The 27,192-nt window shown below is 41.8% G+C and overlaps 1 protein-coding gene across 1 annotated transcript; it reads left to right on the forward strand.

Moving 5' to 3' along the window:
- Positions 1 to 1,013: 1,013 nt before the first annotated feature.
- Positions 1,014 to 17,092, forward strand: LOC128771277 (CD82 antigen-like). The gene is made up of 9 exons (XM_053886612.1): positions 1,014 to 1,160; positions 4,323 to 4,395; positions 6,090 to 6,162; positions 9,494 to 9,618; positions 11,160 to 11,234; positions 13,520 to 13,618; positions 13,725 to 13,898; positions 14,717 to 14,800; positions 15,905 to 17,092. The coding sequence occupies exons 1-9, from the start codon at positions 1,045 to 1,047 to the stop codon at positions 15,980 to 15,982; spliced, it is 897 nt and encodes a 298-aa protein (XP_053742587.1). The 5' UTR covers positions 1,014 to 1,044; the 3' UTR covers positions 15,983 to 17,092.
- Positions 17,093 to 27,192: the final 10,100 nt, after the last annotated feature.

Genomic DNA, 27,192 nt, shown 5'->3' on the forward strand with positions numbered 1-27,192 from the left:
GAACTTGTCTTCTTCCACTTCCCACCTTGTTCCGGTGCTGGGCCTTTTAATACCCTTCAGTGGCTCTGCTGCATGGTGCCTGGGACATTCTTTTTTTTTTTTTTCAAGTGAACATTGAAGTCAATGAAGGGTCCAAGTTGTTGAAATTTTAAATGGAAAAACAATGTCACGTAATAAACATTGAGAAAACTTCTGCGCAAACTCCCAGCTTGTCACGTCACCGATGATGAGATGAAAGAGTGATACACACTTTCCGTGTGGTATTAGTATACGTCACGGCTGACACATCATGTGACTGTCTTCCATTTGTAGTCTTTCTCCCTGTTACAAAATGCTTTCTTCATGACTGTGACTCGACATTTTGTTTTGACTTGTCCCCATGAGACCAGACGATGTTATGCAATTCCTCAGTCCTGTTGTGTTTGATGAGGTGAACATGTCACTACTGGTTATCTTCATGCGCTGTTGGAGATCCAGTTACACACTGAATTAATATCCAGAGAATATTCCACACAACCTTCCTCATCTGACACTGCCTCCCGCGTCACACGTGGCCCAACGGTTAAAGAGGTCTTTTACGAAACAGGAAACGTGTGGTTCAGGATGTTGACTGGCTAAAAGCTCTCATGTGCCTGTGTGTATGCATTCTCCCAATATTTTCCACCAAATAGACTGGGCCCTTCTTATTCCTGAAAGCATGGTGGTAAACATCATTACCAAAACACAATGGCTCATTCAGTGCATAGCAAAACAGTTTAGTTTACATCAACTGCATCGAAACTTCACCTTCTTGTTGTTATGTCCATGTAGGTCTGCATCACCTTCCCACCACTTAAACTGAACTGTCAATCTGAAATGGTCTTTAAACTTTTATGTACGGCTAGTGACGTCATCAAAGAGTTCATGACTGTAAATATTAATTTCCTCATACATGTACTGGCTGGTTTTGAAATATTTCAGAATAGTATCAACACTATTTTGAACCACTTTTTATTTATTATTTTAAAACCACTTTTTGTGTCGGTAGCGGACCGGTGAGGGTTAATGTGTGTGTGCGCATGCGTGTGTCAACTGGTTCCCACACACAAGTCTGGGACTCGCAGGCGATCGACTCACAGAAGACAGAAGGTGAACCAGCAACTGCCACACTGCGACACAAAGTAAGTAGTTTGTCTTAAGTTTAACGAAGAAACTCATAAACAACCGACTCTATGACTTTATGGAAGTACTTTAGAAGTGTCTTACCGTGTCTTTCGACGTTAGCAAAGGCGGTTTTTGAGGTACCGCAATGTTGCGTTTACGGTTTCATGATAAACCTCACTATCGTCAATGGTCAGTGTGAAATTAAAAAAAAATGGGGCAGTGTAGTGGAAAAATTCATGTTAAATAGAAAACGAAAAGTTTAGTTGACTCATCCAGGTCAGTTTCTAAATGTGTTGGTGTCAAGTGTTTCGCTGAATGCCTTAAACAAACTTCATTTTCGGTTTTACATCTGTTTTATTGTAGCATTGCACATGCTAATGTTTTGGTGATCTCAGACGTGCGAACGTTTAAACCTTGACGGTTTAATCATCGCAGCTTTTTTCAAGTGAAATGAAATGCCAAACAATAATACAAAATAAAATAACGGTGCTTTGTATCTAGCTTCACGACCACAACTTCAACGTGAGCTACTGATCATTGACAAGAATTTGTTAAACTTAAGCGATCATTTATTACTGTGTATCAAGGAACACATCTAATGGTTCATTGTAGTCACATTCGTGTCAGTCCTAATGAAGGAAAAGTTCAGATCAAAATTCATATAGTGAGTGAGTACTTGAATAAGAATAGTGTCACATTTTGTGACTTAAAAAAGATGTTGCAATAGTGTGGTCTATGTACAGAGTTTCCTGCCTTGGCAAGTGGAGCTTCCATGATGTAAGTGTCAAACCGCATTTCAGATTCAGAAATTCAACTTCTTTTTGATTGTAGGCCTTTATTTGTTGACGTCACACCAAGATTCTTGCCCATGTTGCATGATCTCTGCTGCTTCATTGACTCCCTTCTCCTGCTTTACATGAAATGGTCCAGCATGTACGGGAAACAGACCCGCGTTCTCAATCTGCAAGCCACTGATTTACAAAAGCCACTGAAATAACAGTGTTTCACAGGAATAGTAACTGGCCCCAAATGACTAGTTTCCTTGAGATGTTTGCGCCCAGTGAGGATGAGCTTGATCAGGCCAACTGTGGGTTAGTGCTGTAGGTCCCTGAGCAGGGTTCCCTGGAAGTTGTTAGTTTAAATGAAACCTGCCATTTAAATTATCAGTTTGGCACAATATGAGGCATTCATACACATTTCTGTAAATGTTGTTCATATTATCAATGTCTAGTTTTGGGATGATGTAAATGCACTCGCGTACAAACTTTGGTGTGGAAAAACTTACGTGTTATGTCCTGATGCAGCTGCCAAAATGAAATAAAAAATGAGGTTTTAGGTAAGGAATGATGCAGCCCCCTGACAGATGTTTAAATGGGTCATATTTGGCGTAGAGGGGGCAGAGTGGGTGGTACATTGCATGACTCCCCTGTGTAAAACACTGGATTCATGCTGGGTCCATTAAATGCACAACCTTTACCATCTGCTGCTCATGTTGTACTGACAGTTTTGGATGCAGATATGTGTGTATTCACATGTTGATTTGTCGGCATCAAGCTTGGCAAGGTGTGTGTCAAAATGCCTCCATACGGTGTATGTCATTGAAAGAAAACATATGGCATGTCTTGCTGCCAATGAACTCCGGGGTTGAAAACCCATCAAAAAACCCTACAAATTGTACTCCATATATGATGGAAAAGACAGCCACATATTATTAGAATGTGATATAAATGTCGATCAGTTGAATATAGTTAAGTGGCATCTTTAAGATACTGCAGATAGTAGATTTTGTACTTCTTACTCCACTGAGCCGCTCTGTGTTGACATTTATTTTTGTACTTCAGTGCTGTTAGCGTCATTGTGGTCAAGTATGTTGAATAAAGTGAAGTCAACTATCAGTGGAAGTCAAAACTAAAGCTCCTTTTTTAATCCGTGGCTGCTGCTTAGCATTGTGACATTAAGATAATCTTCTTTGGAGGGAAATTTGTTTTGTTTGAAGACAGGACAGGGTGCTCTATTGTGCTCTATGTGAGCCTGAAATTGTGTTGCTCTTACATGAATAAATATAAATGCAGCCTCAACACTACATCAAGTGATAGAAAGATGAATTTGTGTTACAGGTTGGAGGAGAGAAGAGACCCAGCATAGACAAGAAAGCAGTAATTATTGTGGTAGCTGTTCTTGTCAGCCTAAATTAATAAACCTGAGGAGCAAAGTATATTTGCGTCCAGATCTCATTTAAATATGCAGTTTAGTGACAATTGCTGTGTCAACACAGTGTTTCTGTGACAATGAAGCCCAAACAGTTTTCTTTTACTGACATATTTTAAGCAAGTATATCCTGACTTCTCATTTGCCACAAAAGCTTTTTTATATTCTCAGCTCTCCCACTGCAGGGAAAAGGGTTGCTAGTCATAAATAACATTTCTTTGGAAGCATGAAGCGCTGAATCGTCTAAAGTGTCCCTGGTGGACTGTGTGCATGGTGTTCTTCTGGTTGCCTACAGCTGTTCTTCACTGGAAAGTATTACTCATAGAAAAGTTCGATGCCTAAACTTGTGTACCCATGAATGCACCGCTGTGGCTCGGAAACTGGAATGAATTGAAAAAAACATTTGTAAAACAGATGTGAAGAAAAAATCTCAGCCGCAGCAGCCCATTCATGAGACAGTTCATTTATTCTAATGTTGTGACAGCACTGATCATGTTTGCCCCCCTGTGAGTGGACTTTCACACCGAGGTGTTTTGAGATTCAATAAGAGGTTTAAATATTTTGCAGAAAACTACATTTAATTGAAATAATTTTGAGGATCTGAAATGATGAAATTATCTTTGCGTCTTTGGGCTCCAAGCTATCTTTGTCAACAAGTTAGGGCGTTAATGTATTAGTGTAATTAAAACCCAATCCTCTAAAACAAAGTTGCATTTATTGTCTCATAAAGGTCAAGATTAGAGCTTGTCAGGCTGTTAAAGAGTAAATAAACGTACCCACTGAAAATAAATGAGGCTTATGTTGTTACTTTGAAGCTGAAAACTGTATAATCACGAACACCACTGCATGGATAAAAAGTTCTCTTGACGCTCTCTTGCTGTCAACACAACTTTACAGGCTTTGCACTTTGGTTTATTTTCTATGTTACATTGGACATCTGGAAATCACCATGGTTTGTTTTTGTCTTTCAGAAGCAGAAAAATGGGGAAAGGCTGCATCACAGTTACGAAGTACTTTCTTTTCCTCTTCAACCTCCTCTTCTTTGTAAGTTGTGAATGTTCCTCGAAACCGAAATCATGTGTAATACCATAATAAAAGTAGCTTATTTTTAAATCAGAGTCAAAATCTATAAATGAATTGTAGCCTTTTCAACTTGCATCAGCAAGACACATTCAGTGTGTTCTTCTGTTCATGGCATGTGTGCCAGCAAACGATGGTACAATCAATTGAATATCCAGAATGTATCTCTATCATTGCTTCACTGAAACAGATTTTAAAAAAAAATTGCAAAGCAAAAAGGAAACAACCATGTGGGCAACATAGGAAGCTGTAAGAGTTTTCTTCCACGTCTTTCTCATTGGTTCTCACAGCAGTCAAAATTGGATCAATGCCCCAGCAGATAGACATAATAGGACGGTTCTCGTGATCCGTGTAATAGAGGACCGCATCATTTGTGAGAGACAGATTCATGTGGTGAGCCTTAGTGTAACGGAAACACAAGGAACCAGCACAAGCCCGCACATGTGCCCAGAAGAACCCTATGTCTGCCGGAGGGTGAAACTTAACCAAGTCCCTTTGCCCAGACGCGTCTAAACAACAGCAGATGGTTCATTATGGTTTACTGCCACCTTCACACTGGGCCATGTGAAGTCCTGCTACTTGGCTAGACTATTAAAACTTGGATGTCCAGAGTTTTTCAACAAGCCTACCGCTGTAATTCTGTCCTAGATCTTTTGATGTCCACGCCGGATAGGAAGTGTGCGTCTGTGTCGGTGTTGTCCATGTGGACAAATTAAACCAGGGGAGGCCAGGAAGCGGGCGGCTAATGATGACTGCAAGAGCTCTGCAGTCTCTCTGGATGGACCAGGGTTGTAATTATTGCTGTGCAGCTGAGCTGGGTTGGCAGTTCAGTGGTGACACTCATTTGTGGATTTTGCCCCCTCCACCGTGCCCCCAAACTCCCAAACATTTTGGCCCGTCTAATTAAGAAGAGGTTGAGATCCTCAGTTGAAAGCTGTGCTGACAGTTTTGAGGTTGGTCTTGCTTTGATGGAAAACACTGAAAATAATTAAAAAATAGTATGCAATTCGGGACTTCAAGCAGAATGTTTTTTGTGGTTCTATCGACAGTGGGAAACTTTAGACCAAAAGAATGTTTATGCAAATCATTCATTATTTATATCATTTTGGACCAGATATCCAACAATAGTACTGGAAATAATGGAATAATGGAAATAATAATGTTTCACACCAGGGTCGCCAACTTTCTGGTGTAACTGATGTAAATTCTGCCCTGAACAGAATGTTTTATGACTATCTGAGATGTCATCTTCGAGAAGTCTTTGGTTATGGCTCAGTTATGATATTGATTGGGGTCATAGACGTAAAATCTATGGACCTAAGTATGAAACACAAAAATGATAGCTCTATAAAGGAGATGTGTGGAGTTTTCATTTTGTGAGTGAGATCATGATTGTGTAAGATGAAAAAATGATTTGTGTACAAGGAAACTGCCCAGAGAATGGTTATGGAAATGCAAAACATCAGACATTGGCCAAAATATTTGATGTGCTCTGTCTTTTCATATATAGTGTTGCAGTTTCATCATCTTTCGAGATTTAAGAAGTAAAAGAAAGGAGACATTTGAGAGAGACTTCATTACCATGCAAACATTTGGAAGTCAGTGATGTCACATTTGCACACTGTGGACTTCATTTTGTGCCTCTCTTATGTTTTCAGGTTTTTGGAGCGTTGATCATGGGATTTGGACTATGGGTTCTGTTTGACAACCAGAGCTTCATTGCAGTTCTACGTAAGTGAAACGCTCATTGTTGCAGTGCCACATATTGAAATGATAAGACACGAGTCAGCAAATATTTGACACCCTCGGACCCAGTTACCTGACCACAGAATGAACTCCTGTCTTGAGCCACGTCACCACTGTTTCTGCAGTTAGTGACGAGCATCTGTGAATAGCATATTTTGTCATTGACCAAAAAGGGTCTAATGGATAAGAATGTAAAACGTCTTCAACCAAATGTTGCAAAACACACTCTTTGTCTTCATTGGAATTTCCTGCCTTGTACCACTGACTTATTACAAATTTCCCCAAAGGTGCAACAGCTCTTTTCACAAATCTAATCAGTTACGTTGTTTTGAAAAAAAAAACACCAATAAGTGAAATACAATGAGAAACAGTCCATAACAGGCACAGCATTGTGTGAGCGGCTGGGAGAATGCTGGAGTTGGTGTGTGTCTCCGCACGTCTTTTACTGAATGCAGACATAAACACATTTCCTGGAGTACTATCCCTGTAAAGTTGACCACTGTATCACCGACAGTAACAGTTGAACAAGTGAATGAGGTAATGCATACTTGGTTGAGTCTCACTTGTTCACATCCGTGTCCCATTGTCAACAGTGAGGCTTCAGAGAAAAGTGATTTTTTTTTCTGTTTTGCTTGATTTACATTTCATTAAAGTAACATTTGTGAGAATGACAAAATTGACTGTGTATGTTACGGTACTTGTTTTTTTAGAGAAGAGAGAATATTTGTTTGGAAGGAGGGTTATTATCAGCTCCTGTGCAGATGTGGGCTGGGCCTCACTAACGTGAAATACACAGCTGTGCTTTCACCTCATTTGTAGACCACAAATATTTCTGTGGGACAAGCTGAGCTGAGGTGAAGTATATATTTAGACTGGATAGAAGTACTGCTTAGACGAAGTGAAATAGTTTGGGTGAAGGCGACCTGTGACCTTGATACTGTAGGTGTTCTTCAACTCCTGTTTTAGTTCATTGTGTCATGACCTTGCAAGTGTGACCTCCAGATAATACTCATGCTGAGTTTGCATGTGCACTGTTTAACCTTCTTTAGAATAAAAGGTGGTGCGCTATCTATCGCTGCGGCCAGATCCTGTCTTATTGTCGTGGCAGTCCAGCTGTTCCTCCAGAGATAACGTGAAGGTTGCTGTCCTACCTAGCGGATATCCTTTCCAATATATGAATCGACGACCTCTCCCCTTGGTGTTTTATTTTTTTGCCCGCCACAGGTCAGGCGCTGCTCCTCCCTGGAAGGTTGTCCTTACTGGAAATGTCTTGCTGATCCACTGAGGAACAAAAGCCAGAGCTGCAGGCAGTTGTGTTTATTGATTCTCTACGTTCTCTTCAGAACTTGAACCATTGCCTGACCATAAACAGGATCTCAGTGTTTTCAGTTTCCATTCTTTATGAGTTGCATCAATAGATGATTATACAGCTGTTCCAGTGATCACAGGGTAGTTTTGTTTGAGGCTGTGCCCTTGTCGTGCACCACATCTTCATTTTCGAATTCCACACCTGTAATGTACTTTTCAGAATTCATGGTTTTAATGTCTCAAATCTATTCTCACTCAGATGTCATTCTTACAAATGTTCTGCTTTTGTGCCGGCCAGGAAGCTGATCGGAAATATGCATATTGATTCTCATCAGCTTTGACAAACCAGAGACAGCTACTTTTTCTGTTCAAAAGTTGATTCACTTATGTTTACGATAAATCTCAACTCGTCTTTTCAGCAGCTGTATACAAGCTGAGTGTTCACTTCACTTTGTGTTTACACAAGGAGCCTGAAGTCAAACAGTCCTCCCTCTTCTGTCTGCAGCTCACTATAATTTTTTTTTTCTTTAAATGGAAAGTTCCATGAAAACCTCCAGAAAAGCTATTTTAGAAGAGACCCATTTGGAAACGGGCCACATTACAAGAGAGGAGGGAGTAGAAACCAGCTGCTCGCATTCCCTCAATCTGATGTTAGTGGTACCGAACTGACGTACAAGGGAGCTAGTTGTGCCTCACCTTTTAAACCTATATGTTGCCTGTTAGCTGCTTCCACTGCTGTTCCAGTGGATCATCTTTTGGCTCACTGATGCTATATCCCACATCTTAAAAATCTATTGATCAAGTTGAGTTCATGACAGTAGATGACACTTTTCCTATGGTGCAGACACTAATGGCTTTTAAGTGTAAATAACAGAACTACGTTTTTGTAATTTTGGACTGCCATTTAGCAGTTTTGAGATACATCTGTAAATGTGGTGAGTTTCAATGATGAAACTAAAAACAGCCCTGCTCCAGCTGCAGCAGAGGGCAAAGACCTGCGCCATGTATGTATGTATAGCTCTGTAAATGCTACTCTGTTGCCACATAAACACTGTTCACGACTTCAAGCCTGGCAGCTTTAGCTTCCAATTACTCCCAAACACATGTACCATGTCATATGCTCATCTTGCTACCAGCACATACTGTAGCTGTAATTAAAAATATGCAAAGTACATGAAAGAACTCTTGGTGTGTGAAAATGCTGTCATTGGTGTTAAATCGGAGAGATAATCGACTAACAGGAAAGTGTCCATCATAAACACCAATGTTCTGTCTGCGAAAGGCACATGAAGAAACTGAAACTATTTATTTGTCTCAAATATTGATTGTAAGATTGAGTCAATGTACCCCGGGAGAGTGTATTTCAATGAGGGCTGACTTGAAAGCATTCTAGTGTTTAAGTAAATGAGACATGTTGCAACTTTGTGGATGAGCTGCTCTTATCTGGCCGCCTCCTCTCAAATGTTATCTCGCCGTCCTGGCTCGGCCACTTTGCCTGGGAATCTTTTGTAGCTGAAGTGATTTCGCAGAGTTCAGAGTCTGGCTCGGTGTCCAGACCAAAACACTGAAGCCTGTCAGGCAAGATAACTCGTAAAGTCTTCTCTCTATCTCCTCTCAATCCTTCCAATCTTCCGTTTTCGTTGCTCTTCCTTGATTTCTCTCTTAGATGCCAAAAGGGAAATCAATTAATCTTGTAGCACATTTACTTGTCTTGTTCCAACTCTCCTCTGAGCTATTAAAATAATCTACTGTGGGAGAACACATAAGAATTTCCCTCTTTGAATTCAGTGGAAAAGTTTTGTTTGGTCATCCTTGCCAGCTGGATTAAGCTCGTCTGGCTTCCCACGAGGGTCTGTCTTCAAGCTCACTTCTTTCAACATGAATTATATTTCTGAAGTGTAAAAGATGTTTGATGACGGAGGTTTTAAAATGATTTAAATGTTCTGTCTCCTCCGTGTGTGTGTGTGTGTGTGAGAATGTTTCATGATTGTTATCTTTTTGGCGGCAGAGGAGTCATCAGAGACGGTGAAGGTGACCTCCTACATCCTCATCGGTGTGGGCTCGCTATCAATGGCCATGGGTTTCTTCGGCTGCATTGGCGCCATCTACGAAGTCCGCTGTCTTCTGGGTTTGGTGAGGAATGAAATCCATGTTCTCAATTGTATGCTTTCCCTCTTAATCAAATGCTTGAATCAAATGGCTTTTGCACTTGAATGCTGGTTTCTTCTACATACCTGTCTGAATGTTTGTGGCTCAAAGTTGAAGCCACAATTTGGCTTGACATTGTCATTGGCTGCCAATAATCGAGGTTTGGGTTTAACAGGCTGACAAAAAATGTAGAAATATTTATTTATTTCCTCCAAGTTATGCAACTTTTTTCCTTCAGCCATAGTGTAAAATTCTCTCATGTGTTTCAAGAGTAATCTCATTACATTAAACTGTGGATTTTAGGAAACTTAAATCGCATGCCCGATAGAAATATGTATTTGTTTTTTTTCAAAAGCAAAATTTGACTGTGGCACTATTACAAGGTTCTGTGTAATCTGCAGAGATTTTCTCTCAGTGTTCAGCCACTGGTCATCATTCGGCCTCGGGGGTTCAGCTGGAACTCACAGTAGAGGACAAATAAAAATCCTGGTTAGCACTGCAGGAGTGAATAAGCTGCACCGTGACATTCACGGTTCCTCTTCTGCAACTCAGTGTAAGACAGGAAATGTTTGTAAAAGTAAAATCATGCATTTAGCGCGTGTCCTGCACCTGCTGCCTGGGTTCAGACCACTTGATGTATTCCTGCTGACACTAAAACCTTTTCCCATTTCTGCTTGTGTGGGATCTCAGTTCTTAGAGCATGTGTTCACTTCCACAGTCATTGAGGGGGGTCGGGGATAAAGCCAGCGAGATCCAAGGGGGAGGTGAAAACCAGAGTGGAGATGGGTTTGTGACCCTGACTCTGTAAAACCTGGCTGGGGTTTATAGAAAAACTGCTGTGACCTACTTCTCCTAGTGACAGTGACCAGCTGGCACGAACCCTCCCCCTGTTCGACAGACACACGCACACTTGAAAACAGTACAACAGTTAAGAGATTAGCCCACACACACATACTCCAGATTAAGACAGTGCATAGAGAATGGAGCAGCTATTGTGTACTTGTTAGTCTGACTATACAGATCAAAATCAAAATTTCTCATATCTCTCTTTGTATTCTACTTTAATAAAGAGAATTTACTTTATTAAAATGATCAAAGGTGCAATATTAACAATGGGTTATTGATTTTAAAGTAATGCTCAAATCATAAATGGGTTCAAGGGCTATTAAAGAGCTGATGTGAGGTTATTTTAGAAGCATTTAGTGGATCGCTATTATCTGCTTTGGACTGTTTACATTATTTCCAGTGGGCTAAAGGTTCTACAACATGAAGCTGCGACATCTCTCATTACGGCTTCCCTTCTCATTACTTCCTGCTGTCTCCAGACAACAATTTAGTGTCTGTTTCTAAGGCACTGGTGAAACACTACACACCCCTCTTTTCCCTAGGTCTTTTCCGTCCTTATATATTTGTAATGAAACGGTGGGTAAATAATGGTCCTAAAGGAACCTGGTGCCAGGATTGTTCAAGTAATCTTGTTTGAAATGAAATAAAACCTTTTTTTTTTCCCTCTTTTCCTTCATCAGTATTTCACCTGCCTCCTCCTCATCCTCATCGCCCAGGTGACCGCTGGGGTCCTCATCTACTTCCAGAGAGATCGGGTAAGTCAATGACTTTTACTGATCTTCCTTCAAATTGTGTGGAACACTTCCTAACAGCAGCTTGAACCTTTGACTCGAGAGACTGTGCTCCTGGGTCGCAGCTGTGACTCCATTGAGTCTAAACCTGGTTAGAGCTGAACAAATGGAAAGTGACAGGAGGCAGTTTTTCTTTGTACCAAGTGTGGTGGAAAGTAAAATGCAGCAGGTGGTCAGGTCTGGTGGCAAATGTAGAGAAACTTGTGCAGTGTTAATGTGCCAGCGCTTGTTGTCTCGAACTTTGTCGCTCTATTAATAGTGTTTTCAGCTTTCTCCTTTCATCCTGACTCTGGTGATATTATCAATTAAGACTTTGGCACTATATTCACATTGTTTTTTTTACTCTATTATTATGTTTCCAGTTGTGAATTTATTTATTACTGTATGTGATGTTATTATTATTATTATTATTATCCCCTGTTGGGGGGAATTATTGGTTTTCTGCTTTATTACTCTCAAAGTTAATTCATCTTAAACATTAAATTAAACAACAGTAAATTAATCAATTTTTGTAGATATTATTGTTTTTTTAATTGTGTTGGTATTAGACTAGATATGCTTTATTTGTTGTGGAAATATTGGTCTAGTTCAGGGTGTGGCAGCTACATTACATTCCACATAACATACTAGAACGATGGGCAGAGGACTGAAATTGTAAAAAAAAAAAAAGAAATCTTTGGTCAAGAATATCTACAAGGGTCGTAATTTGTGACATATTAAGAAAAATAAAAAGGTTTCAAAGTGGATATTATTTCATGTTATATACATTATTTAAATATAAAGATATAATGTGAATATGATTATGGAAACACTTTTTCTTTCTTTCTTTCATTCAAGTTCTTTTTTTCCAAGAAGTTAAGATAAAGTCGTATTTAGAGTTGAGCTATTCATGGATAATGATATACTTGTTTCTTTAAGTACCAAATTAAATTTTAGTTTGCTGTCCAAATATTTCTACATGATCAATTTTATAGTTCACTTAATGAGGATAAAACAAAATCTCACGTACGTGATCCTGGTCTGGTCTAGTTTCAGTTTTCACTTTTTCTTATTTTAAAGCATCTGACCTTTGGCCTTACTTGTCTTGTTTTAAATACAAAAGTAAGTGAAATATGAGCGATGCATGCTGGGTAATATTTGTAGCTGCTGATCAGCCAATGATGGTGTGTTGTTTTGTGATGTAGTGCTGACACGGAGCTCACTTGTGTGTATTTACACAGTGTGTTGAGGGAGTGTTGTGTTTGATCTGTGCTCACTCCTCTGACTGGTTTCTGAACATGACCCCTCCCACCCTCATTGAACTTGGACCCGCAGGACTCTGACCCTCTCAGCACTGAGTGCGTTCCTCCTGTTCTGCAGCCAGCATGTGCTCTCTGTGTTTAAGACTAACCACAGTCGGGCGGTGCTCCTTCCCAGAATAGGATGAGGCTGACTCTGACTTCCCCCCAGCCGACCTCTGAAGATGCATCACTGTCCTGTTGAGCCCCATTTACGCAATTCTGGAGCCAGCATGAATTTCCTTGGGAAAAATACAGGGAGAATAATTTGTGTAGTACAGTATAGAGGAAACTAGGGGAAGTACATGGTCTAGATAAACACAGCTTTTTATGAGTCACACTTGTTGCATCTTCATTTCGCTGTCTTATCATGTGTGTATGCAGAATTTAGTTATTATATTTATATGATATTATATTTAGTTAAGTTATGTGTGCAATAAGACTGTGTTTCAAAGGGACCTTTTCAAACAGCATCGCAATTGCATTGTTGTTCATACTAAAATAAGTAGTTAAACGATGGATAGCTGCCTGGGTTACATAATGTTCATATACAAAGGAGCCGCATTTAAAACGGTCTAAATATGGAAGTGGAGAGTGGCTGAAGTCTCTCAAACCCATCATGGTCTTTTGCGGCTGGGGAGCTGGAACACCAGTGAGGACACGGCTGTATCGATGTTCAGAAGTTAGCTTGTCTGGTTATGACTCACCTTGAAGGGATGGTGTACTGCTGCACTCTTGGTGGTGAGGGATGAGAGGAAGGCATTCATTTCACAACAAAACCCTCCTAAACTGAGGAGAACCACAGTTTAGTCCGACAACCCGCAAGCTGCTCTAAACAAGCGCACAGTCTGTCACATTGGACTCCAAAACTAGCATTGCTTGTTTGGGATTTGAAAGAGAAAGTGTTGATATGTGCTGTTGTGTGGATGTTCTCCTGTTTCTGAGCTATGTCTTTTGTCAACTTGTCCATAGTTGAAGCACGAGATGTCCAACATCATCAAGGGAATGATCATCAACTACACCGGCCAGAACAGGACATCAGAGGACACGTGGGACTACATTCAGAGGACGGTGAGTCCCTTTGCTATTCAGCTCAAGCTAAAAAACATAGGTTGTGTTTGAAAAACATGTCGGAATCTGAAGTGTTGAAAAAAGCATGGTGACCTATCATTTCCAGATGAAGTGTTGTGGCTGGACCGGTCCCGGCAACTGGTCTGAGAACCTTCTGGTGAAGAACAGCACCCAGAACCTGTATCCATGCTCCTGTCGCAACGACACTCTGCCTGGTACGGACGTCAGGACGGGGGGTCTCTGTGAGCACCTGTCCTCGGACCTACCCGTCTATGAAACGGTCAGTTAAACATCAACTTATGTAGAGACATTTTTGGGGAGCAGAGACATCGATTTCTTCTTCTTTTTTTTATTCTTCCTCTTTAACATTCAGTATTTTCTTGATGCAACTTCTGTTTTTTTTTTAGTACTTTTTTACTGGTTTTCATTCTTGCTCTAATATACATCAAGTTGTTATCAGAAAATTCTGTTTCAATTGGCGTCATCAGCTTGTGCTTGTCTTATCATGTTGTTGTCATGCAGGATGTGGTAATTCATACTTAAAATGTTTCAAGAAAGTGGTTCTAAATGAATCACTGCTGTGCTTAACGCAAGTTTGAGTCACACCTCCTGTTAAAGAGACTTTGACTCAGTGGAAATATTCGCGACGGAAGTATCACAAGCTTTTCGTTACCAAGGTTTCTTCAAATCACCATCTTGATAAACACTGAAACTAGAATCCGTGTTGCCTGATCTGACTTCGCACTTCCTCTTTGTGAAAGTTTTCTCTGGTTATGTAACGCGATGGAGCACCTCAGTGACCACATGCCAGCAGCTGAGACGGCGTTGTATGTGCCGAGTGATTTGTTCAAACCCCCCAAAATTCCCCCTGTGCCATTGTTTCCCCGAGCTCCACCATTTTCCTCAGCTCAGCTAAGCCTTGTTATTCTTCCTCTCACTGATTCGGTCCAAAAGCAACAGTCTTGTTTTGAAAATGGCTTCGCTCACGTCCGGCTGGAATCACATCCTCATTCATCTCCTCTCAGTTCTGCTCCATGGCTGAATAAATCCCCAAATTTCTGTGGTTTTCTCCCTCTGACGTCTGACTCTGGTCCGCAGGGCTGCATCACCAGGGTGGAGAAATGGCTGCTGGATAACTGCGTGGTTATTCTGGGGATCTGCCTGGGCATCGCTGTCATTGAGGTAATCGCAAAACTGTCTCCACCACTTTTGTTCTTCAAATTGCTACTGTTCAGCTGATACTGACTGGCAGACACCTGACTGACCTATTGTGTTCTCATTCTTTTTATTGCACAAGCCACCCTCATATATTTATAGAGAGGCTTGGCATCAAAATAACCTAAAATATTCAGTTATTATTTAAAGGGGACCATAGCCTGGTGATTCAAGTGTCTTTTTAATGTGTGGAATACTGTAGCGTGTTTGCTTTGGGACAAAAAACACTAGCATGTTCACGTTCAAGTGTTCACAAGCCCCGCCCACTGACACTCTTGTATAGTGGGAGTTAAAATCTTGTTTTGCCAAACCACATCCACTCTACCGTTATATTTCGTGATAAGAAACGATAAATTCATGTCTCTCTCCACGACCGTCTAAAAAACGTCCTCATCGCTCAGGAATATTTGGAGCACTAAAGAAGTCGCTCCATTCATCACAGCCTCAGTCCTCTCTGACCTTGAAGATCTCATCTTTGTAGATGGTGTAGGAAATTCTACATAACAAAAATAGTCTTATGTGACATATATAAGAAAGAAAGTCGTCTGGGGGGCCAATAAAATCTAAAGATGTTCACACCAGTTTACACACCCTTCAGATTCACTTTTCAAGTTCTTTTTAAGCTTCAAATTTGAGTAGCAACATTATTTCTAACATTAGATATCTAAATCTCATACAAAATATGATGAAGCAGTGTGTGCAACTTGCAAATCCTCTATGATGACAGAAATAACTGTAAAAGTAGAAACAAAAATAACATGAAAGGTTTTGAATTAGGACTCGTATGAGAAAATTGAAGTTTATTCAGAAAGAAAAGCCATTTGCTAGATAGGTATTGTGAAACAGTATTGCAGGGTCGATTAAACAGCGTCCTGCTTTTCAAAGTCCACTAGTTGGCGCTGTTTAGTAGAGGCTTGGTCGATGTACATGACTGGATTTGTCCTTTAGCATTGACTTATATCTGCCATTACATTAGAATCGTTGGCTTATTTTAGCCTGCTACAGACACTAGTGAGCAAGTATGGAGTGGTACTGTTCTGGTCTGAAGTTGTCTCCTCTTCTCGGCCGCAGCTCCTCGGGATGATCCTTTCCATGTGTCTGTGCAAGAGCGTCGTCCAGGAGGATTACACCAAAGTCCCCAAGTACTGAGAGAGCCACACTTGCATCGGTTCTTCCCCCCCTACCACACACACACACACACACACACCTGCACACACACTCTTGACAACACTTTGACCTGAAGTCGACGCAGAACTGCGACCCGCCGGCAGGGGGCGACAGCTGCCTCCAACATGAAAACCAGCAACTTTGAAATTTGGACCCTCAGCTTCTGTGGACACTGTTGTAGAACTTTGTTCTCAAGTTATCGTCGTTCTCTTATGATTTTATGAGATGTTTCTTGTTATGTTTTGGTTGAAGTTTGATATTTTGCTGCTTAGCAAATGTGTGTTTGTTGCTCTCCCTGACCATCCTTGAGATGAAGCGCTTACGTAGAAGACCTTAGTGACTGGACCGCTGAAGACTCCAGGGTCCACCTGATGATGAGTTTGGGGTGTGTAATCCTCCGCTCTGATCCTACCGCTGCTATTTTCAGGGCCGAGGGTGGGGCGGAGTAGTGTGGGCTGAGCTGCTGTGGTGAAGTTTGGGGCTTTTCATCAGCTCCTGACCCCGGACTTAACCCTCCCTTACATCCTCCTCCCTCACAATTGTCCAGCAGTTTCTAAATCCGCACCAAGTTTGTGTGTCTTTGCTGGGAAATCTGGGGAGGATTTTTTAACCAGAAATGTGTGTCAGCGTTTGTGCAGCAGCCCAGTTCTCCTGAATCAGCTGCCTTGACCGCTTTGTCTTTCAGCATTTCAATGAAATCCCAGCGAATGGAACAAGTAGTCCAAAAATGGCCATTAGCTATTGCGCTTCTGTCTCGCTCCCCGTCATTACTCCGTCGTCTCAGCATTCTGCTTCATTTCAGACGCGCATTTTCGGCTGCATTTCTGTGTTTTGGTTTGTAGTATCACCCCACAATCACAAGCGAGAGGAACTCAGCCACCCTTGTAAAAGACTTCCTTTGTTTCTGTGTTTTTAGATTTGCTAGAATTTACAGCATTTATTTAAATATTATGTAAAATGAAGGCTTTTTTTTTATGTGATCTGAATATTTTATACACTTTTGAAAAGAGAAATGAATTGTGTGGATGTGTAAGCCATGTTGAAACAGATTTGTATTTCTTTAATATTGAAAAGTAGAAATAAAACTGAACTTGTTAGTCTTTTTAATGCCTCCCGTCTCATGTCTTTATCCAGACCAGTGACCTGTAACCCCAGTTAGCTAATGCTAAATAATGCAATGACAAAGGAGAGGAGGAATATGAATGAATGTATGTCACTGCAACCTTCACTGACGAGAAAGATGCTCCATAAACGTCAGATTAGAGCAACACGTTTTTTCAGTTTTATTTATGAATATGTTGACTCCTCAGTGAGTTTGCCACACACTGGTGTTTTTCTCTTGAATTACAGTGACCTTATGTGACCTTATTCGTAATGAAATGCAACCTTAGTTTTCAACGAAGGAAACGCAAATATTTAAAAACTAATTTTCCATCCATCCAACGAATTAACTGAAGCGCTGACGTTGTAGTACCAAAGTAAGCCTGTAGATGGCAGTATACACTCACTACACGAACCTCCTTTGTTAATTCTCTAGTAAACGTGTCAGTACTTATTGTTTCTCAACCCTTTTTTGTTCAGTTTGACACATTAAATTGTGGTTTAAATGACGTTTTAAAACGCATGTCAGCCTGAGTTTCCCTTCCGTCGTGAATAAATAGTGCTCTTGTCAAAGAATAGCTTCCTTGTGAGGCTCTTCAGAAGTGACGCTGACTCCGCCAAGCAAAGTCCTCTGACCTCTGCTGTGACCTTGTCCTCAGTAGTCCGAGACATCTGAGAGTTTTGAGAAGTTTCATGTGACCTCAGGAGAGACATAATTCTGCTGGAGACGTCTCATTTGATATCCCAGAGTTGGACAACTCACGACTAAAGGTCTAACCAGGGGATTATCCTGCGGTGCTGTTCCGTCTGCTGTCTTCGCGGGGAATGAAATGGCATTTTGTAGAACCCATTTGATAACCCCATTCCTGGTGTAAAATCCTCACATCATTGTTTATTTTTTCCTCAATAATTAATCCATTTTATCCTTAAAAACCACTGCTTTTATTTCATAGAGCTAAATTATTCTTTTGAAAATTAGATTATTTTCTCAGTCCATTAAAGTTTTTTTTTAAGTTTAGTTAAATATTTAAATAGTACAACTTTTTTTCTTTTTTTTATAATCAAATTGCACTTCTACACTAGTTTTGCTTTAAAGTTCGGAAAATCAAATGCTGAATAGTGAGTTTGAAAGTCCGATTAGACGTAATAACTGCTGTAATTTTCTGATTATTTCAGTCCCCCAGGATGCAGAGAGAGGAGCGGAGCACAGGCAGGATATGAGGTGAAATCTATTACACACACACGCACACTGTGGACCAGCGACACTGAGGAAGGGGCCTCTGCTGTTGTTCCACACAGCTGTCAGTCACACAGTCAGGAGAGGAGGAAGTAGGACGGATGATGAGTCCACAGAGACCGAGGAATAAAGATGAATAATGAAGGTGTCAGGTCCGCCTGCTCACACATCCACACACATGCTAAACTCACCTGATTTGCATAACTATTACCAATATATCCACTCGACATGAAAACTGTAATTTCACTAGCGTGTTTTGTTTCTATGCCGCCAACCGACGTTGACTGAGGCGGACGTTGATGACACCTGTCAGTCATCTCCCCGCTCTCTTCCTGCTCACATTGTTTCCATGCGGAGCCTCCACGTGACCCTCGGTGACCCCATGTCAGCCCCCAACTACACCTGCAGTCTAACCCAAATGCCCTGGGGTTCCCCATCTGTCAGGATCCTCACTGGTTTCCTGTTTTTGTCAGCAAAGTGTGGACTCATTTTTGGAATAAAGAGCATGAAATATGGAGCTTGACCATTGGCATTAAAAAAAAAGAATATTGGCTGAAAAAAAGAATATTTGCTGGAAAAATAAATATAGAAATATATTCTTACTTTTCATTTTAATGCCATTCTAGTTTTCTACCTCAATACAAGAGTTTCAGCCAATTTTCCATTTTTTTCAATTACTATATATTTCTTTCAGCCAAATTTTTTTTTCTCAATGCCAATGTTTGTCTCTCGAGTCCTCTTGATGTTACATTCAGTGTTCGACAGTGTTTCGGTGAAGCTCATGCACTGCATCGGAGGTGTCAAAATACACGACAAAACCTCAGGCAAGTCATTTTTCCTTCCGTTGATTCTTATGTATGCAACACTGCAGTGTCAGAGATAAGTTTATGGAGCAAACCTGCCAGTTCAGGTGGGCAATGCTGGCTCCATTTTTTAAATCTGGTTCCTGCACTGCCACAATATGTTGGCTGGAGAAGACAGTTAGGAAGTATTGGTTTTCTAAACGGCATGTGCAGATCGCCAATGCGCCCAATATGAAGTACTTTAAGGCGTGCATCACGTCCAGGCGTGCTGTAGCTCTAAAACTGCAGTGTTGCATACACGAGAATCAATGGAAAGAAAAATGACTTATCTGAGGTTTTGAAGTGGAATTCAACATCTTCGATGTGGCGCGTGTACAGAGCCCCAGACCTGACATGGCAAAAATAAACATTAAAGCGTGCGCATGCTTTAGTAAATCGTGGGGACGAAATACTAAAATGAAATGTGTCAAATGTGCGCACTGATCTTTGAACTGAAATGTGGAACTGTGGAACAGTCAATGGCTTTGTTGTTTAGTTTGATATCACGGATAAAGTAAACGGGCAAGAAACATACGTTGGACGCGACCCGACAACCTAGTGAACCACGGGGATGTGCTTAAACCGCTATACTACAGCCAATATTGTTTTTTCTTTCAATGCCAATGTAGACTGTCCCTGGTCCAGCCCCATAATGCAACAGTTCCGACAAGTTGAGTGGTGACAAGGGAGGCGGAGCAATAACAAACTGCAGCGTCAGCAGAGTTAAGCGTCTCGTACTCCAGCACCTCTATTGACAGTCACTCTCTGCTTTCACGTCTAACCACATTAAATCTCCCGCTAACATGAGTCAGGGTGTCCTTGTCCGGGCGCAGAAGAGGATCAGCCCGACTCCATTAGTGGTTTCAATTGTCTCTGAAAGGGTCAGTGCGCCTGGTTTCCTGAACGGCAGCTTGTGGACCATGAGGAATGACACACTTCTCCTCAAGCTGCACCCCCAACTGTTTCCTGGCTTTCCTCTCTCACAGCTACGCTCCAGCTACTCCACACATTTGCAGCGTGTACGCTTCAGATTACTGTGTCATCCACAGACATCATAACCAACAAACCAACCAGTTCTACTGTAAGTTGGTGCTTCATTTCAAACTTGCTCAAAAGATGTTGTAGGAAAACCAAAATTTTTAGGAGTAAATCAAATGATCCTCCTCATAAGATCCTCATCACCTGCTTCACTCCCCTCACGCTCTTCTTTGTTGGTCCCACTGGACTAAAAGCCCATTTATGATAAACGTTTCATCAGGATCCGGGTACGGACGGAGCCTTCTGTTTGTGCTCTGCATCCATTTCTGCATGTTTCCATACGGACCAAACGGAGCAGTACCAGTGGAAACTGTGGGGGCAGTGTTGCTGTTACTACCCGATATGTAGCTCTAATGAGACACGAGGAAGACATAACAATGGCGGAAATTCTCCGTCCTCCAGTCAGTAGATATTTAGTAGCCTCACTGAGAACCGCCTCCTACAGTGCTGCTTCCGTTTCCCTCTTGTGTGCAACATTATCAATACTTCTTCCACAGCCGCCATGTTGGTTTTGAACGTAGTTGTATAAATGTTGACAGTGTTGTTGACATGTGATCATTGACGGTAGCGTCACAGTGTGCAGCCGAATGTGAGGTGGTCATCTACCATCCACGAGGTGGTCTCGTGGATGGTAGATGAAAGCAAGTGACAGAGGTACGACAGGGCTTCTTGGGACAATGGCATGTTGAGTGGCTGAATCAGAGGAGCAGAAGGTGGAGAGGCTTCCACCCACACACCATCATGACCAGCTCGCTGAGTTCACATCTCAATGCCAAGGGAACAGAAGACATGACACGTGTCCTCTCTGATTCCAACCAGAAAGGTCAGGACTGGCGGGACCAGAGGAAGAGGGACGTGTGAGTGGAACAGCCTTCAAAGGTCAGTCAGCTTGAAGGGGTCTCCATTCCTTAGTTGAGAGTGTTTTGCCACGGTCACACCCACCGACCATGACACCTGTGGGTGGTGTTTCTGGTGCTCATTGTCTCAGACATTACAGAGCACCAATTATGTTTCCTTCCAAATCGCGGTGGAAATGTTGTGGCGAGTTGTCACAAGTGATCCCGGCGTGTGCGCGGCCTGCAGGATGGAGGAGCCGGAGGAGGCAGCGCCGCTCTGATTGCAGCTCCGGCAGCACCAGGCGTCTCATTAACCTATGGTAATGCACCTGTCACCATCTCCCCAGAAGCTTGCAGCACATTTGTTGTCTCTTCTCCTCCGGATCTCTCTCTTCTCGCTTCTCCCTCTCCGTTCATTAGCTTTGGAAAGTTGTGCTGACTCAGCTCCAGACCTGACCGCAGCAGATGGAGCACGTGTGTGTGTGTGTGTTTGTGTGTGTGTGTGTGTGTCCCTGGAGCAGCCCTTACAGTATTTCTCTGTGTTCAGTTTCCCGCCAGGACCTGAGCGGGTTCATCTGTGTCACATTTCCATTTGGAGGATCTGGACAATGTGAAGCTCCCTGGACTCCTTCCACTTCTTCACTGAACACCGTCTGGTGGAAAGTTCAACATTTATTAGTTCACACGTTTTGATTCATATTCTAGCTCTGGATCAGAAAAACAGATTGTGCTTAACATTATGACCACCTGCTTGAACCTTTGATGCCAACAAAGCTGCCTCTCTGTGGAGTGGCACGTCCACACTGGCACTTTACTGGACCCCATATGCCAAGTAACCCCAGAGAGAGAGGGAAAAACTCGAAAAAGAAACCTGACCTGCTTTATGAACACAGACAGTCAGTATCTTTGGTTACTGTGGCGTTGGACAAGATCATATTTGTATGTTCATATGTTCAATGGATGCTTTGTCTCTTATAAAACTTCCCAATCGTGGTCCAAAGCCATCCAGGTTCAGACCAGTGAGGACCAGAAGAACCTCATAAGAGCAGGTGTAGGAGCGCGAATTGACTTTTGGTGGTCATAATGTTGTTGTGCCGACTTTGTGTGGCCCACATGTGCCCACCATAGAGTCATAGTGTATCTACATAAACAGATCATATAGAATTATCTAGCACAGATAAGCTAAAGTCCGGCTCTTATTTATTCATATATTTATTTTGTATATTTGTTAAATTGTACTTATGTGAATCAATGAGTTTCACAGGTTTATTGATTTATAATGAGTATATCCTGAAATAAAACAAGTAATGTATGATTTAGGAATGTACCGATACCGATATCAGGTATCGGTCCGAGCACCCATACTCATAGAATGGCCACTGATACCATGAAACCACACAACTTGAATCTCAGTTTATGACAATTTGGTCAAATTTGTGTTTGTACTACAGAGAAACTTGTGGCTGTCATCCATGTTCAAGAAATACATCCTTATGAATGCTGTTCAAATGATGATATATGTAGGAAAAAAAGACTCAAAGTGACTCTATGTGTAATGGCCTGAATAGTCGGCATCAGTTAGTGATCAAATGCGTCAAATGCGTCTCGTGTTGGAAAAAACCTATATCGCTGCATCCCTAATATGATCATATAAGCAATTTATAATGTGTGATCACAGTTTTTGGTTTCGGTATTAAATGCATTTGAGCTTTTCTTCCACATTATGTCGTTCATTTTTTTACACGTCATTTCCCAGTATATACAATGGCCCTGAGACATGGGCAAAGTGCAACCCAGGGGCCCAATGTGGACCTTTGACTGTATTTATGTGTCCTTCCTGGTGTCAGAATAAAACTATAAAACTGACATTGTTGTTGTCTCTGACGTTTTTGTGTTGTGCATTGTTTCTTTTTGTTTTGTTTATTTTAGGTGTATTTCTTGGCCCTCAAAATACATCCGAATTGAAAGTAGATTTTGAAATGTATGTGAATATTTCAATGGAATGTGGTTTAAATGAAATAAAACACAACAAACCAACATTTTCTATGCGTTCTGTGCATAAGCCTAACCCCTAACCCATTGCTTCTATACTGTACTGGATATAAACCAAGGCGGAATGGTGCTTCTGATATAGTGTGTTGATGCTCTGACTTCCTCACGCAGTATGAGCGCCATCTCTCTCTCTGGTGAGTTCTTCTAGAGCTCCAAAGTGGCTAGCAGGACGTGTGATCACGCAGCATAAGTCCTCTGAGCTGGCTGAGCTTGTGGCTAACACCGACGACAACATCCCTCCTTCTGGTTTCTGCCACGTCTGAATCCTGAGAAGCTGAAACATGGCTTCTTCTGCTGTTATCTCATTTTGTCCTTCCCCAGATCTCCTCTTTATTTCGTTAGCTCGTTTCCAGTCACTCTCTGATTTATTTTCCCAATCTCCACCACCTTCACCGTCTGGACTGGTGGAGCTGAGCGCCACACCTCAGGCCGCTGGAGAGCGTGAAGGCGGCGAGAGGAGTTCAGCCGGAGAGGCCAGTTTGAACTGTGGCTTCATGTAACACGGTGGGACAGAGACAGAGGGGAGGGTGTGCAGGTCTGAGGTGGGAGTGAATCCTCAGTAGCTCCCATTACTCACTCTGTCAGATGTTGGCGCAATGGGGCGGCCTGCTTCCATTTGAAGCCGCCGGCTTTGGAATTCAGATTTCCCAATATTGGCAGGACTAGATCATGATTAAAGAATGAGCATGTGTGGTGTGGAGACTGTCTGTGGCAGGAGTCTTCATGTCCAAACCTCTAATCTCCTCTGTTTCATCTGCTGCCATACAAATCTCTCTGAAGACCGCCATACTTCACTAGCCTGACTGCTATTCTGATGTCCACGGACAATAGTCAGGGAATGTTTGTGCTGGTTACCATCTGCTGTCGTTCAGAAAAAGCTAACATGAAAAAAGAGGAACACCCCATTGTAAGGTCACGTCTTCCTGTTTAACTCGGTTTCCTGTCGGGGGCCCGAGTGTGAGCGGCAACTCGCTTGTCCCTGAACCGCCAGCAACGGAATCTGCACATTTTGGAGAATGCAAACATCCTGTCATCTTTTGACACCTCAGCTGCAAACACAGAGCGCGGAAAAATGTAAAATAAAACTCATAAAATCATCTCCGCTTCAAGGGGCAAACAGGTGGCGGCCATGTTTACTAGTCACTATAACAACATCAGAGGAATTCCTTCCCTGTATAAGTCAAGAGTTGGTGAGCTGCAAAACAATGCATTTTCAATAGGTTGTTCATGTGTTGGAGAACATCGACCTTCATCCAGCCATCATTCCGAGGCCACATCAGCAAAGACAGAGGCCATTTGAGGCCCTTTTAGTGGGCACCTAGGATCCTCCAATAATAAACCTCAAGCAAAAACCAAAGCTGTCGTTGTACAAAGGTCGTCCATGTGAGACATGTAACGAAAAAAAAAGACAAATTCAAGAGACAAATGATGACGAAGTAGGGAGCTATTTGCGATCTGGAAATCTTCACTCCTGAAATAACATGCTGGATTTCTGGCTCAGTCTTCGGAGGGTGTATTTATCTCGTAACATGTCATTCGGGAAGACAGGCTTTCAGCACCAGTGCCCATTTATTTCCACTACTTATTGAGCGACGCTGGAAAGGTTGAAAACAAGTCCCTTCTGATGCGGCGAGGGCTGAGTGGATATGTAACATGGCAGCCTGCGGAGGTTTAGATGGAGCGCCGAACCCATGAGGAAACCTGTCTCGCTTTTTTTCTCTCTTAAAAGAGCCTAAAAAAGTAAAAGGTTAATGAGTGGCTGATGAGTGAAGCAATGCTAATGAGATTCGTCGGCGGTCTAATATGGTGAGGAGCGGAGCCCCCTGCTGGCTCTGTCTGTGTCACCTTCTGTCGTTCCTCTCAGATGTGACTCGGCTCTTCCGTCTTCCTCTTTGTCCTGCACGCGGGGAGCCATGTAAACGCAGGGCCAAGGCAGCAGGGGACCAAACCTTTTATCATTTAACCGTATTGATCATGAGGGATCACGCGCTCGGCTCGGACCGCCGGTTCCTTCCCCACAGGGACTTCAAAAAAAGGGCTGTGGAGGCGTTCACACGCACGTTTAAGCACACGCACTTTGTGTCCTGCTGATGCCACGTGACAGGTCAGCATCTGGGCACAGTTAGCAGGACTAACCACGAGCTGCCTTCTTCCTATCTACTGTACAAGCAGACGGCTTCCAGGTGCCGTCACAAACGCCAACAAATATCTCCTGCGGTTTGAAACAAATCTCAGCTCCTCGTGTTCATGTAGCAATAAGGAGGTGTGAAGAAGAAGATGAAAGATTACTGGAGGAGCTCAGAAAAAAATGGAACTCAACAAATGTCTGAGGACAATATTTCATTGAATGTAACAGGAGAATGAAACCACAAGTTTATATTGAGAGATGGCATGTCGTATCTTATGAACTACGTGTGGTTTGTTTGAATTTAAAAGAAAAATAAATCTCACGGTGGCAGTTTTTTTCTTTCATTTTTTTGTATCACAGAAAATTATGCCGTCTTCTGTAGCACATTTTTCTGCACTTTAATAACTTCACTGCACACCAGACCTGGGCAAAGTGTGGCCCGGGGGCCAAATGTGGCCCTTTAACTGGACTTATATGGCCCGCCTGATGTCAGAGTAAAGCTATAAAACTGACGTTGTTGTCTCTGACATTTTTATCCTGTTTTTTCTTTTGTTTATTTTCTTTTCCCTTAAAATACATCAGAAATGAAAGTAGATTGTGAAATCTATGGGACACATGGAGAATCTTTGGTTAAAATTAAAGTAAACATTTTATCATAAAACATTTTCTGTGCATTTTCAAAGTGTCATTTCATAATCACACATGATGTCATCACTAGATTTTTTTTTTCAATTTTTTCCGACCCTCCTCTCTGGGTTTGACGGCCCCTCTCGATATATATTGATATAATCTGGCCCTCAGGAAATTGAATTGCCTACCTCTGCTGTACACTAATTTTTTTTATTTTTTTTTTTACCTTATTTCGTCATGTAATGATGATTAAAATGTAAATGTATGCTTAAAGTTGAATATGCAGCGTCAGAAGTTACAAATGTATTAATAGAAAAAAAAAATCTTTGACAAGTCTGTATGGCTGAGATGGTTGAAATATGATGATTTATTTATGAATCTTCATACAAATGTTCTGCTATTGAGTGGGATAGTAGCCTACATCCACGAGCATCGATATGTAGTATTCGCTGGTTGTATCTACGGGAAATTATTGATATACAGCACCTTAAACTTGTCATCTGGAGCGACAACCTATGTGTGTGTGTGTGTGTGTGTGTGTGTCTGTGTGTGTGTGTGGACAAATTCTTGGTGACATGCCTGACATATGTGACATGTGACGTGTGGACATTTTGCTATGCTGGACCCCATGAGGTCAAACCTCAATTTGGGGATTAAAACTTCAATATATAATATAACAAAGTCATTATAATGGGTTGACAATGTTTAACCTAATGGTGTTAAGGTTAGTCATTTGTTTTGGATGGTGATGTTCACAGTGAGGAAAGCATGAAAGCCAATGAAATGTCCCCACAAAGATAGAGGTACGTATGTGTGTTCTGGTACGTATAGCTTTATGAGGACCCTAACCCTAACCCTAACCCTCATTTCAAGAGTTAAAACTACAAAATAGTTTGGTTATTATGATTGGGTTTTAGTTCGCTTTAGCCATTCGTTTTAGATGGTTAGGTTTAGGGTGAGAGACTTGGCAAAGCCTTATGTCAGTGACGGTCCTCCCTAAGATAGGAGGACAAACATGGGTGTGTGTGCGTGCGTGTGCGGGCGCACATGTGTGTGTCAAATCAGAAAAGTAGTGCGTTGGAAAAGTGGAACCCCAGATGTTTTAGCTCAATAAGCTTAAGGATGAGTTCATGGTGGGAACATCTGAGGCTTTCAGCTCTGTTGACCCAAGAAAGCAACTCTTAATCCAGCACGGCTATGGACACGTGCGCAGAGACTCAGCACAGAAGAAGCATGCGGGAGCTTTTCTCAAATTCTGACTCATTGCTTTTTTTCTTTTATTTAAACCTATTGAGGACGCAGTCGTTCAGGCTTATAGATAATGAGTT

The sequence above is a fragment of the Synchiropus splendidus genome, chromosome 14 (assembly GCF_027744825.2).
Source record: "Synchiropus splendidus isolate RoL2022-P1 chromosome 14, RoL_Sspl_1.0, whole genome shotgun sequence".
Taxonomy (NCBI): domain Eukaryota; kingdom Metazoa; phylum Chordata; class Actinopteri; order Syngnathiformes; family Callionymidae; genus Synchiropus; species Synchiropus splendidus.

Excerpts from the sequence above, each read along its gene's own strand:
- LOC128771277 (XM_053886612.1), top strand. The coding sequence starts at position 1,045 with ATGTGTGTGTGCGCATGCGTGTGTCAACTGGTTCCCACACACAAGTCT. Across the intron at positions 6,163-9,493 it reads GAGCTTCATTGCAGTTCTAC|AGGAGTCATCAGAGACGGTG; the intron begins GTAAGTGAAACG and ends TTTTGGCGGCAG. Across the intron at positions 13,619-13,724 it reads GGGACTACATTCAGAGGACG|ATGAAGTGTTGTGGCTGGAC; the intron begins GTGAGTCCCTTT and ends TATCATTTCCAG.